The sequence below is a fragment of the Protobothrops mucrosquamatus genome, unplaced genomic scaffold (genome assembly GCF_001527695.2).
Source record: "Protobothrops mucrosquamatus isolate PMUCROS unplaced genomic scaffold, P.Mucros_1.0 scaffold_134, whole genome shotgun sequence".
Classification (NCBI taxonomy): Eukaryota; Metazoa; Chordata; class Lepidosauria; order Squamata; family Viperidae; genus Protobothrops; species Protobothrops mucrosquamatus.
The window spans coordinates 426,855-440,885 of record NW_015386210.1 but is presented as its reverse complement, the minus strand read 5'-3'; the positions used below and the strand labels follow the sequence as shown (position 1 = coordinate 440,885).

Below are 14,031 nucleotides of genomic sequence, written 5' to 3'. Positions count from 1 at the left end.
TCTGAGAGGCACATGGGTTATGGTGAATAAGCCACTAGGGAAAGCAAGAGAGGACTGGAAAAAGCCAATTAGAAGAGATCCCTCAAAGGGAGTTCAGAGTGGGTGATAAAGTGTACTTGTCCACAAAGTATTTAAACCTAAGACAGCTCTGTAAAAAGCTGGGTCCTAAATATATAGGTCCTTTCTCCATTGTGTGGATTATAAATCCGCTGACAGTGAAGTTACAGATATTGAGAAGTCATAGGCAGGTCCACCCAGTGTTTCATTGCAGTCTACTAAAGTCCATTTGAGTTTCTAAGCTAAGGCCAGTGGAGGGATCTCTCCACCTCCAATCCTTATGAAAGGGGAGGAACACTATGAGATTAAGGACGTCTTGGACTCTAGGCACCACAGGAAAAATTGCAGTACCTTATGTGATGGAAGGGCTATCTTGTAGCGGATGCTGAATGGGTGGTGACAAAGGACATTAAAGCAGCTAAATTAATAAAGAAGTTTCATGCCAAGTACCCTAAATGACCAAAGTGAAACTGTGTTTTGTAGATGGTAGATTGTGTATGATAATGTGTTTGTGTTCATTCCAGATGTATCATTTTTCCAGGGGGTCAGCATGCCAAGAGTGATTCGCTTTTCACCTAGTTTCTTCTCTGCTCTCAACTTGACAACTATCAGGAGGGGGGTAGTTGAATTGCTTGGGGTGGTAATGGAATGCTAGGAATCCATCTACAGATTATGAGGCCCTGCTTCCCCCTTCAAGGTCATGCTGCACAGGTACTTGAACAATCCAGGCAATTCTCATAACAAAAGGAGTGTAGTTGATTGGACAATGCAATGGACTGAAGAGAATGGGCAAAGGGGGTAATGCAGGTTTAATTATGTGGACTTCTGAGCGGGAAATTCAGAACTGGTTTTGCTTCTTTTGTGCCAATGTAGTGTATTCAATAAAAGTATTGAATACTTTTGGGAAGAAGAATGTCCCAGGAGTTTCTTTCTTGGATTTGCTAGGTGGACATCTGACACCTGCCTTCTTGCCCTTCATTTGCCTGGCCACTGCCAGGGTTTTCAGGTATGTTGCACTGATCTGGGTGTTCTGCTCCACTTAGCTGCTGTGCAGCTGTCCACCACACTGCCCTCAGCCACTGCTGATCTGCCACACTACTCTCAGCTGCTGCCGTGGGCACTCCAATCCACTGTTGTACAAATATGTATTCATACACACATATATTTTCATATATATTCATACACACATATATATTCATACACATATAATCATATATATGTGATATATATGCATACAGATATAATCATATATATGTCATATATTCATACACATATAATGTGGTAGGATATTTGTTGCAATGTATTACATTGTTTATTGAGTTTATTTTCAATGACAATGATAAAAGATATTTGATTTGATTGTACAACATCCATAAAAGTTATTGATAGAAATACTGAAACCACAACAGCTGAAATATGTATGTTCAGACAACGATATATTGCAATGTAGCAAGGGAAAAATAATAAACAAATAGAGATGGGTTGTGTGTCTGAAGACTATCCTTAAATATAACCAGAATACATATTGATGAATAAACAATAGCTAACATGCAACGCTCTCACAAAACTCTACTAAAACTAAAATTCTGAACACTTGAATAACTGTTCCAAAAGCAAGAGCAAACAGTTCTTTCTGCTCACAGAGCAATTCATTATTCTAGTTACTTAAAAGAGCTTCATTCTGCAAGAACCATATTCTTTGAGTGTAGTTTATCCATTTCTTGACTAATATTTCCTTCTACTGTATCACACTGTGCAAGAAAAGCCTGAAAACAAAAATAAAGACAAAGCAATATTTGTCAAAATGTAATATTCCTACTACATTTCTAAGATAAAAGTGACAATTTATTTTAGTTATTAATTATACACTGAACACCACAGACAATTCTACTAGAGCATCTTCTTCCATATATTATTATAATATTAACACAGTTTTCTTCCTCCCTTTCATTTTCCTTCTCCCCCCTAGTGCAGCTACTCTTCATTTGACAAAGTAACTGATTGACAAACCACACTCAACATATAGTCCCTAATAGAACTACATCTATATGGAGGGAAGTAAGCAGAGGGGTACCCAAGGTTCCGTTTTAGGCCCAAGAATCTTCAACATCTTCATAAACGATTTAGATGAGGGAACAAAAGGGAAACTCATCAAATTTGTAGACGGCACTAAACTGGCAGGAATAACCAACACCCCAGAAGACTTGAACACTGGGGCCTATTTAATAAAATGAAATTCAATGGAGAGAAAAGTTTTACACTTAAGCAAGAAAAACCAAATGTACAAGTACAGATTAGGTGAAACCTGCCTCAACAGCCGTAACTGTGAGAGGCTGAAGTCCTAGTGGACAATCACTTAAATATAAGCCAGCAGTATGCAGCAGCCACCAAAAAAGCCAATATAATCCTAGGTTGCATTAACAGAGGAGTAAAATCATCATGTGAAGTATTAGTACCACTTTATAAAGCCTTAATAAGACTGCACTTAGAATACTGGTTTTGGTCACCATATTATAAAAAAGATGTTGAGACTCTGGACAGAATGCAGAAAAGAGAAACAAAGATGATTAGGAGTCTGAGGGTAAAACATACAAAGAACAGTTGCAGGAATTGGGTATGCAGTCTAGTGAAAAGAAGGACCAGGGGTGATATGGTAACAATGTTCCAATATTTAAGGGGCTGCCACAAAGAAGAGAAGGTCAATCTATTTTTTAAAGCACCAGAAGGCAAGAGAAAAAAACAATCAACCAATCAAGGAGCGAAGCAATCTATAACTAAGGAGAAATTTCCAAATAGTGAGAACAATTAACCAGTGGAATGGCTTGCCTTCAGAAGTTGTGGTGCTCCATCACTGGAGGCTTTCAAGAAGAGACCGGACAGCCGCTGGTCTGGAACGGTATAGGGTCTCTTGCTTGAGCAGGGGTCTGGACTAGAAGACCCCCAAGGTCCTTTCCAACTCTGTTATTCTGTTATTCATTTACCCTATTTACATCCTATTATCTTTTTTTTGCTATTTTTTCTGGAAAGAAAGATGGAATTGTATAGGTCTGTGTTTTGGTTTATGAAAGAATGGTGGCATATGCACATGGAAATAATTTTATAAATTATTGATTATTAGTACTTTAGTTTAGAGATTAATTTTAATGGATAATTATTAATTTAATTATTTTTTATCATAATCCTTTTTGAAGATGGTTTCTGGAACAAATGCATAAACACACAAGCTTACACACAGAAAGGTATACAATTCTGATGTATTATTATATAAGAATATATAAGTAGTATTAAAAAGATCTATGTAATCAATGACATTTAGCTATTCTAATGCAAAAATTTGCAAGTATTAAATTATGTGTTCAACTTTTATTCTTCAAATATAAATGTGTATTTAACTCTCATAAAATAATGAAGATAAGAACTTGCTGGACAGGCTTCAGGAACTGTTTTCTTCTCTTTTCTCTGTAACTGTTTCCAGTTGGTGTTAGTGGAGGAAGACAGGTCTAGACCTAGGTCCCTACAGTGTGGAATGCCACAAGGTTCTGATCACTCATCTTTAACTGTTACATGAAATGGCTGGGTAACGTTATTTGATAGCATTGGATGCAGTACTACTTACTTAATCAGTGTATTATTTGCTGGTCTTTTATTGTCTTTGGTTTGGACTATAAATACATTTTGATTGATTGATTGATACAACTCTACCTTTGGCCAAGGATGTGATGCTATTTCAGTGCTGACTTAGTAAACTTGTGGCTCTGAAGGCTTGGGTGGAAATGAACTGTGTCTTATTCAACCCCATAGTCTTGTTATATAAGCGAAAAAGGATTCTATGCTGGAGTTCTGTCAGCCTCCTGAACATACCAGACAGGAAACAAGACATGATGAGCTAAATCTATTTTAAAGCTACATTAACCATATCTTGCAAGTCCAAAGTTACAATGCTCCCAACACCACTTTTAACCATTTGCAATTTCTGATTTTCTAATCTCTGCTTTACATGCAAAACACTCTAACTTTCTCTTTATTTTTAAAGTCAATCTATCCATTTTTGCACACTCTAAAATTTTCTTAATTAGTACTTCTTCAACTGGTAAATTTTCATTTTTCCAATGTTGGGCAAATACAATTCTTGCTGCTGTTAGTATTTGTAGTATTAAATATATGCAATCTTTCTCATAATTTGCTCCTATTATTCCTAACAAAAATAATTCTGGCTTAATGTCTATTTGTTTTTTAGTCATTTTCTCCAACCATAAATGTATTTTAACCCAAAATCTTTTTGCTTTAGGGCATGTCCACCAGATATGATAATAAGTACCTGGTCTTTGTTTGCATTTCCAACAGTTGTTTGAAGTATTTTTAAACATTTTTGCTAATCTCACTGGTGTCATATGCCATCTGTAAAATATTTTATATAAATTTTCTTTATATGCCACTGCCTTATTTAATTTAACATTTCTTTCCCATAACTTTTGCCAGTCTTCTAATTTTATATTATATCCAAAGTTCTTTGCCCATATTATCATTATTTCTTTTACTTGTTCTTCCTCCATCTTTAAATTTAACAGAAATCTATAGAGTTTCTTAATCAACTTTTCGTCTGTTTTTAACAGTATCTGATCAAATTCTGTCTGTTCTTTATAAAATCCCATTGTTTTAGCATCTTTTTCATATCTTGTTTGAATTTGCAGATATGGCCACATGCTAAATCAATACCTTGTTCTTGTAAATCTTGTCTGTCTTTCAATTTTCCTTCATTGTCCAAAATACCTTTATAAGTCACAACTTTATCGTAGTTAATTAAATTTGGGTAAGCAAAAGCTTCCATTGTTGAAAGCCATCCAGGTATCTTAATATAATTTTTTTCTTTTATTTTTTCCCACTCAGAAAGAAGTGCATTCCTTATAAAATGGTTTTGAAAGTATCTATGTATTTTATTCTTCCCATACCACAGAAAGGCATGCTAACCAATTTGTAGGTCATGTCCCTCTAGATACAATAGTCTTTTGTCTCTAAGCATTATCCATTCTTTAAACCATGTTAGAATAGTTGCTTGGGAGTATAACATCCAGTCCGGCAGTCGAAATCCTCCACTTTCTTTCGCTTCTTGTAGCATTTTCAATCTAATTCTAGCTTTTTTTCCCTTGCCAGATAAATTTCAATATTGTTGTATTCAGTTCATCAAAAAAGGCTTTTCCCAACCTTACAAGAATCGTCTGAAATAAAAAGAGTATTTTTGGTAAGATACTCATTTTCACTGTTGCTATTCTCCCCAACATTGAAAGTTGGAAGTTTTTCCACTTTTCCAAATCCAATTTTATTTGTTTTAGCAGTCTTACATAGTTATCTTCTTTTATTGTTACACATCTTGCTGTTAGATAAATTCCCAAATATTTAACTTTTTTAACTATTTGAAGATTTGTTTTTTTTTTGTTAGTTGATTTTTTTTGTTTTCTGTTAGATTCTTTGTTAGCACTTTAGTCTTTTCTCTGTTTATTGTCAACCCTGCCACTTCTCCAAATTTTTCTATTTTCTCCATAAGGTTAGTGCTTGTTTCCAATGGATCTTCCAATATGAAAACCAAATCATCTGCAAATGCTTGTAGTTTATATTTTTCATCTTTTATCTCCAGTCCTTTAATTTCTATATCTTGTCTAATATTTCTATTCGGTACTTCCAATGTTAGTATAAATAGTAATGGAGATAGTGGGCATCCCTGTCTTGTGCCCTTTTTAATGTTGAAGTTTTCTGTATAATCTCCATTTACAATTATTTTAGCTGTTTGTTTACAATAAATTGTTTTGATTACATTTATAAAGTTTTTTCCAAAGCCCATTTCTGCAAGTTGCTGGAACATAAATTGCCAGTTTACATTGTCAAATGCTTTCTGTTCATCAAGGAATATTAAAGCCATCTATTTCCCTGAATGAACTTCATAGTACTCTAACACATCAAGAATCATTCTTAAATTATTTTTTACCTGTCTTTTAGGTAGAAAACCATTTTGGTCTATATGTATAAATTCGATCAAAAATTTCTTTAGTCTTTCTGCCATTATTGAGGCGAAGATTTTATAATGTACATTTAATAGTGATATTGGTCTATAATTTTTTATTTGCATTAAATCAGAGTCTTCTTTGGGTATTAAAGTAATATTGGCTTCAGTCCATGTATTTGGTATTTTAGCCTCCAGGAGTATTCCATTACACAATTCTTTCAGGATCGGACTTAATACATCTTGTAATGATTTATAAAACTCTGCAGGTAATCCATCTGGGTCAGGAGTCTTATCATTTTTTTGCCTTTTTGTAGCCTCTATAATCTCCATCACTGATATTTTTCCATTCAATATGTTTCGAATATTCTCTGAAATTTTTGTTAAGTCTGCTTTTTTTAAATACTGCTGTATTTTTTCTTTTGGAATTTCCTCTGCCTTATAAAGTATCTCATAATAATTTTTAATATTTTTTTTAATTGTATCATTTTGAAACTGTAATTCACCTTTTGGATCTTGCAGCTTGTTTATCATTTTTTTCTTTCTTTTTTCAGTCTATATGCTAACCATCTCCCCGGCTTGTTGGCATTTTCAAAGAAGTTCTGTTTAGCCCTTTTAATCTGTTGAGCCATTATTTCCATCTGGCTAGAATTAATTTATGTTTTATTATCCCCATTTGTTTCTTAAGTATTTTCTTTTGTGGATCTATTTGTAATTCTGATTCTAACTTTCTGAATTCTTCCTTCAACTTTAATTGTTTTGTTTCTTTTCTTTATTCTTTTTAGCGATATAAGTTATAGCCAACCCTCTGAAATATGCTTTAGCCGTATCCCACACATTTTAGCTAAATCTATTTTAAAGCTACATTAACCGTATCTTGCAAGTCTGAAGTTACAACACTCCCAATGCACTTTTAACCATTTGCAATTTCTGATTTTCTAATCTCTGCTTTACATGCAAAACACTCTAACTTTATTATGGAACTTACCTGAATTTTTTTCACTAGCCCTTTCTTTTTTTGTTTACTATCATTAAAGTTGTCTGGTAGAATCTGAGAAGAATAAAAATAAATATCATTAAAATTGTCTGGTACAATCTGAGAAGAATAAAAATAAATCTTGGATGAGAAGCGAAATGTCTTCAAGGAAAAACAAAGAAGTCCAGTTGCCTCTTGGAAAAGCACCTTTGGGGCAATCATGACCTGGATGACTGAGAATTTCCATAGACATCTTGGAGCCCTTGTTATTTAAAAGGTAAATTGACTCCCATTATTAAATGTTGAATTCTGGTAGAGGAATAATGGCTTCAAAAGTTTGCCAACAAGGGAAAATGAAATTCCATGCTCCCACTTTGTCTGTGAAGAGAAATGTTAATAAATATATTTATAAATAAAAGCTTTAAAGAAGCTGACAATAAACTACTGATAAATATTGCTGAATTAGAAATAATTATTCTCTTTCCAGATCCTATTAATATTCTTGAGAGAGAGGAAAAAAACCTTTGTTATTTGGAATTTTTGGTCTTTTGGAATCTCTTTTCAGGATTTATAAAAGCATTAAGCTAATGTCAACACAATGCTGCAGAACATATATTTTTCATAAAGATATGAAAATGAAAGACAACTACATGAGACAAGATTTTGAAAACAAATAGGAAAAGCACTAATAGTTTAGAAACAAGATTTCAAAATATTAATATCAGCCACTTAAACATCTTTATAGAGTCATTTTTAATTAGCTTTTTTCATAAAATAGATACAATCAGGAAATTAATCCTGTATCATGCAGGGTTTTGCTCTAATTTAAAACTAAGGTCATGCTCAATTATATTATTTTGATCAACAACTCAAAATAGTATTTTGCAGCTCACTGGATTATATGTTCTTTGGAAAACACTGAAATAATTATGTTTCCTGGTGTTGAAAGAAAAAACAATTTCAGTTCCAAGCTGGGAATAAAATGGAGGCTGCTTAAAAAAGGTTTCTGTTTATTGATGAGTAGAACCAGCAACAGCATGCAGTTCTGGGACAGCTGACAAAATGGAGTTGAGAATAGGGGGGTTTTTATACCTCCTTTGGGCTTTGTATTTGAGATGCCTGTTCCTGTGCAATGTACTTTGACATGAGCATGCCCTTTTGGTATTCTAATTATTGTTGCCTGTCTCCTATTGTGTCTGGGAAGTCATTTCCTGTCCTTGGAGCTAGGTGAGGAAATGTAAATTCTTAATCTCATCAGTTGTGGTGGCTGAAGGCACTTTGCTTATGAATAGTGTACCTCACTTTTTCTGAATGGATTATCAAATCTCCATTTCTAAAAACTTCAAGTTCTTCAGGTTTCCTGCAGCAGGAAGACTGGGGCAGCTTTCTGTCTTTAAGATATGCATCTCAAATACAAAGCCCAAAGAACGTATAAAAACCCACCCACTCTCAACTCCATTTTGTCAGCTGTCCCAAAACTGCATGCTGTTGCTGGTTCTGCTCATCAATAAACAGAAACCTTCTTTCTTAAGCAACCTCCATTTTATTCCCAGCTTGGAACTGAACCTGGCTTTTTTGTCCAACAATCCGGCACCACAGATGGGACTCCAAGCTAATCTAACCAATGGACTGGGCCTGGGTAAGCCTCCACCTTGCTGGCAGCAGATCCATTGTGTCTGTGGGTAGGTTTCCCAGACCCTGCCCATTTGGAGCAAGGGTAGTAAAGAAAGTTTTGAGCTCAACCTGTTTGGAAAGAAGATGAGTACCTCTAAATTTTAACCTTTAAAGCCCAGGGGAGCGAGGGAAATGTCTGTATGCCTGTCTGTGTGAGCAAAAGGAACCTTCTCCCAATCACAGCTGGATCCTTCTCCCTCTATGTCTTTCCTAGTCACAAAAAGATCTGTTCAACTGACAGATCCTGGAAAGCAAGGGGGTTTGGCCAGAGCATAGGATCTTTTGTTAGGGAAAAGGTAGAGGTTGTGTGAAAATGGAACAGAAAAGTGAGTGAGAGAATTGGACCTGGGCAACCAGCTGGGAAGTCACCAAGTAGGTCTATTCAGTAGGAGGTGCCCGTACTACTGCAGAAGTCCTCCCAGACTCCTTTTTGGTTTGAAAACCTCAGGCAGGGCGGATGTTTATAAAGAGACTTAGGAACATTGATTTTTTACCTCTCTCTTTCTTTTCTATGCAACCACTTATTATGTTTGTTAAGATTTTTGCCTTCCCTAATTTGAGTTAACTGAGATTTATAGTGGGAATGACCAGGATGTGTAAACTTGAGAGTTCTGTTTTCCTTCCCTTTTCTTTCCCTTGTCTTTTTATGTATATATTTATCTGTTAGGTACATGTAACTGTTAAATGTCTCTAACCTCTAGAGAAAAGAATTTTCAATTCTGCTAGGAAAAAATGTTAAAATAAGCCACTAAAGGAAATACCTTCACATTAGTTTGCCTGGCCAGCAAAATAGGGTGAAGAGAACTGAGTTCCCTTATTCCTCTCCTCTGTACCTTTAAGAACAGCCCAAGGTTGTCAGGAGGGAATGTTTTAAGCTCATTTAGAGGAAATTTTTTATTTGTGCATTTTCTGTAAGTGTTGTAAATGGGTTTTATCTGTCTATCCTTTTCCTGAAACATGAGGTATGTCCACCCACAGGAGCTTCACGAGCTCAAGTTTGGGCCTGCAGGGAAATAACTTTTTTCTTAAGTTACTTTTCTTATCCTTTCAGTAGTCAGTAAAATTACTATGGAACTAAACCTGGAACATATAAGCATTTTTTTCAATCTCTAAAATAATGTCTTTTCATCTAAATTGTGTATTGATAATGCCAGGCCAAATGCCATCAAATGTCAAAGGTAGACTCTCCTGCCTCTGGCAATTTGTACACATTAAAGTATTAGGATTATAAAATTATTTGGAACTTTCAGCATTATTATTATTATTATTATTATTATTATTATTATTATTATTATTATTATTATTATTATTATTTTAATTTCTATACCGCCCTTCTCCCGCAGGACTCAGGGCGGTGCACAGCATATTAAAACAGATACACATATCAATAAAAATAAAAACCCCTCTAAAACCAAATTAAAACCAAATATTCGAAGCTGTGTTCCAATTANGCGCGGCCGCATTCTGGACCAGTTGAAGTCTCCGGGTGCTCCTCAAAGGGAGCCCCATGTAGAGGGCATTGCAGTAGTCCAGGCGGGAGGTGACGAGAGCTTGAGTGACCGTGCGCAGAGCGTCCCGGTCCAGAAAAGGACGCAACTGGTGGATCAGGCGAACCTGATAAAACGCCCCCCTGGTCACGGCCGACAAATGGTCTTCCAGTGTCAGCCGTGGATCCAGGAGGACACCCAAGCATTCTCAAGCTCCCCAGCATTCTCAAGCTGCCAGTCCTTAAGTACTGCTTAACATGTGCTTTACAAAATTTATGTTGCATTTGTTCAGTTTCAGATGTTACATCCTTCTTCTTTTCTTGTTCTTTCATCAGCAGACATCTTTTGCCTTATTACCAGAATCCAGCTTCTCTTTTTCCTCATCTGTGGTGTTCCCATTTTGTTGTGACTGGTCTCATCTGTTTCTTTAACAACTGTAGTATGAATGTCTTTTTAAACCCTGCCTGCAAGCTACCCATCCCACTCTACCTCCCATCTCTTATTTTCTGTTCTCCATTCCTATGTCAGACCAACAATGCCTCTTCTGGGAGGGTCATCCACAAAGGGGGAGGGGACCCTGTTCTCATATCATTCAACCCTGCACAGATGACTCCACAACCTTTGGAAGAAGAACACATGACCTAGACGCTGCCTCCAGAGGAGACCCTCCATTCATTTGAGCCAGGGAATTGGGTATGGATCTAGCCATCCACTAGAAAGTCACCCTGCAACCAGAGTGGAACAGATCTTCCCAGGTTCTATATCACCTAGATGCCTGTGAAAGCTGCAGAGAAAAGAAGGACGTATGGATCCATTGGCCCCACGTAAAGCCTCAGAAGACAACTGGAAAAACTATGGGGGGAAGGTGGAAACTTATTGTAAGGTTTTCTTTCTTGCCTCATTTATGTTGCAATTAGCCAGTTGAATGGATTCATGGAGCGATGGCATTTGGGAGTGTTTGGCAGAGGAAGTCTGAACACCTTGGACTTCTGTTTAGTGGGAGGGAGATATGTGAAGGATGTTTGTATTACCTGCCTTGTAGAACTACACACACACACACACACACACACACACACACACACACACAACCAGAACCACACTAAGGCTTCATCTACCTCTGTATAAAGCTCTCCAAGGCCAGCTCTTGCTCCTTGGCACTAAGGCCTATGCATGCATACCTTCCTGCAAATTCCATTGGGGGGGCATGCCCACACTGAGGAGGTAGCAGAAAAAAGATCTCCAAACCCCAAGCCCTGATTGTGACTCATAAATGATATTGCCTAGTAAGGCAGAATATGTTGCACTGGTGGTCTCATTAGTGGGAGTCCTCGGGCTCGCTATGTGCAATTTAAGAAATATTAATAGCTTGGCTTGCACACTGGCTAACCTCAATTTTACATCATAAACCCTGCATGCACTAAATTAAGAGCTAAGGCAGGTTTAGGAAGCAACCCTTGAAAATGGGTAGCCAGTAATTATTTGCTATGGCAAAACCATGACTGTGAAGAATTTTGGGGCATGTGCTTGCTTTAAACCTGACTGAAAGCTCACAGAAAGTGAATCAAACATCTAAAAGAATTTGCACAAAATATTGGATCCAATAATTTTTCTTTCTACCTTCACTGGCTGGAAGCTCTTCTTTTGGGAGCCACAGTGATAACCATCATAGGATTGATTCTCTGCTTCTTCGACCAGTGTATTTTCCCTTGTCCCAGTAGCCTGCAAAATCACTTCCCATCTCAACAGACACCCAAGTAAAGGGTATCCTTTAATGATGAGCCAAAAAGACAACAAATACCAAGTCTACTCAGACAGGACCTAAAATTGTGCAAAATACAAATATTTCAGAAAATATTTGAATTAGCACAAAACTGGGGACTTGTAGAAAGTCAGTACTCCCCCCCCAGAGAATGAAATATTTTCGGGAAAATTAAAATGAGGCAGGATAGAATGTTTCCCCTAAAGGAGAAAAAATCTTAACAAAGACAGAAAGCTGCCCCAGTCTTCCTGCTGCAGGAAACCTGAAGAGCTTGAAGTTTTTAGAAATGGAGATTTGGTAATCCATTCAGAAAAACTGAGGCACACTATTCATAAGCAAAATGCCTTCAGCCCCCACAGCTGATGGGATTAAGAATTTACATTTCCCCACCCAGTTCCAAGGACAGGAAATGACCTCCCAGCCACAATAGGAGTCGGGCAGCAATAATTAGAATACCAAAAGGGCATGCTCATGCACAGGTCAGGCATCTCAAATTCCTTGCACAGGAACAGGCATCTCAAATACAAAGCCCAAAGAAGGTATAAAAACCCACCCACTCTCAACTCCATTTTGTTAGCTGTCCCAGAACTGCATGCTGTTGATGATTCTGCTCGTCAATAAACAGAAACCTTCTTTTTTAAACAGCCTCCATTTTATTCCCAGCATGGAACTGGAACGGGATCTGTTTTTTTTCCCCAACACTGGTCTGTCTCCTCAGATAATTAATAATTTGGTGAGATTTGGTCCTTCCAGGAAAACAATGGAGTTAGAACCTTAGTGATAAGAGGAGCCAGTGAATGGATCAACTCTTCAGAACTTTTCTCAGGAGAGGACTATAATCACTACAAGTTTGCTCCATAAAGAGAGTTCTCATAAAAAGACCAGAAAATAGCAATATGTGGCAAGTTTTAGAGCTCTGGATGCTTGGGGGATTACAAATAAAGGGAATCATACAAATAATAAATGAGAAAAGGAACTTTAAATCTTTCTTACCATGGATTTACAAAAGAGAACTAGTGAAGGAGTTCCTGAGAGGAGATGAAGAGAAAAAGATAAAGAATCAACTTTTCAGACCTTATTTGAAGGCATTAAATATGAATCTTTTTTAAAAATGGAAGGAATATAAAATAGACATACTTGACCAGGGTTAAAATATATATGTTGTAATTTTTAATAGCTATTAATGCAAATTTTTATTTGACCAAGACTGACCAAGCTTTAAGATTTGTTTATAAATAACAGATAAAAGATTTCTTTTGCTTTATTTCTTAGATAAAGTGATAAGTTGGATATTCAAAGTGGATTTATTTGATTAAGGTTAAAATTCATTTATTCATTTGTTCATTCATTTGCCTTTGAAGGACATTTGCTGGTTAGGATTGAATGTTAAGTTTTTACAATAGGTAGAAGGCAGGTATCATTTCTTTACATATCTTTTTTCTTATTTTTGTTGATTTTCTCTCTGCAGTTTTCATTTTTTCTTTTTCTTAGTATTAGTCTTTTGCCTTTGTATTTATAAATGGAAAAAGGTCTCCTTTACTCAATGGAAGTACCTGTCTTGCAATTCAGACATGTCCCTTCCAAATTATATTTTTGTTTTTTTCAACACTAATATTAAGACTTGATCTAAGACTTACAACAAATGACAAATGACAAAATTTGAACTAAGACCTGTAACAAATGCCAAAAATAACAAAAAAGTTTCTTTCAATATGTAAGGAAGAAGAAAAATAATCAAGGACATTATTGGTCCACTAATGGGAGAAAATGGCAAGAAGGTGACAAGAGGCAGGGAGAAAGCAGAACTGCTTAATTCATTTTTTTGCATCTGTCTTCATGCAAAAGAAAAAAAATAGTCCAACCTACCAAAAGCAGAATCTTGGGAGATAAAACAAGAACGCAGGTCAAAATAGGCAAGAAGCTGGTAAAAAAACACTTATCTATTCTAAATGAGTTCAAATTGCCAGGATCAGATGGTTTACATCAAGTTTCTGAAGAAGGTGGCAGATGTGATCTCCAAAGTACTGAATAAAATCTTTCAGAACTTCTGGAGTACTGAGGAAATACCAGAGAACTGGAAAAG

General features: G+C 36.2%; 1 protein-coding gene across 3 annotated transcripts in view; it reads right to left on the bottom strand.

Annotated features, from left to right (window-relative positions):
- Nucleotides 1-1,317: 1,317 nt before the first annotated feature.
- Nucleotides 1,318-14,031, bottom strand: part of BAG1 (BCL2 associated athanogene 1) — a 75,560-nt gene continuing 62,846 nt past the window's right edge. Inside the window, exons 7-9 of one of the 3 annotated variants that reach the window (XM_015818192.1) lie at nucleotides 12,942-12,976; nucleotides 7,041-7,103; nucleotides 1,318-1,823 (exon numbers count right to left, since the gene is read on the bottom strand). In XM_015818192.1, the coding sequence (XP_015673678.1) occupies nucleotides 1,734-1,823; nucleotides 7,041-7,103; nucleotides 12,942-12,976 (188 nt within the window). In that variant the 3' untranslated portion in view covers nucleotides 1,318-1,733. The remainder of the gene's footprint in view (nucleotides 1,824-7,040; nucleotides 7,104-12,941; nucleotides 12,977-14,031) is intronic. The other 2 variants (XM_015818208.1, XM_015818199.1) reach the window with 2 other exon arrangements.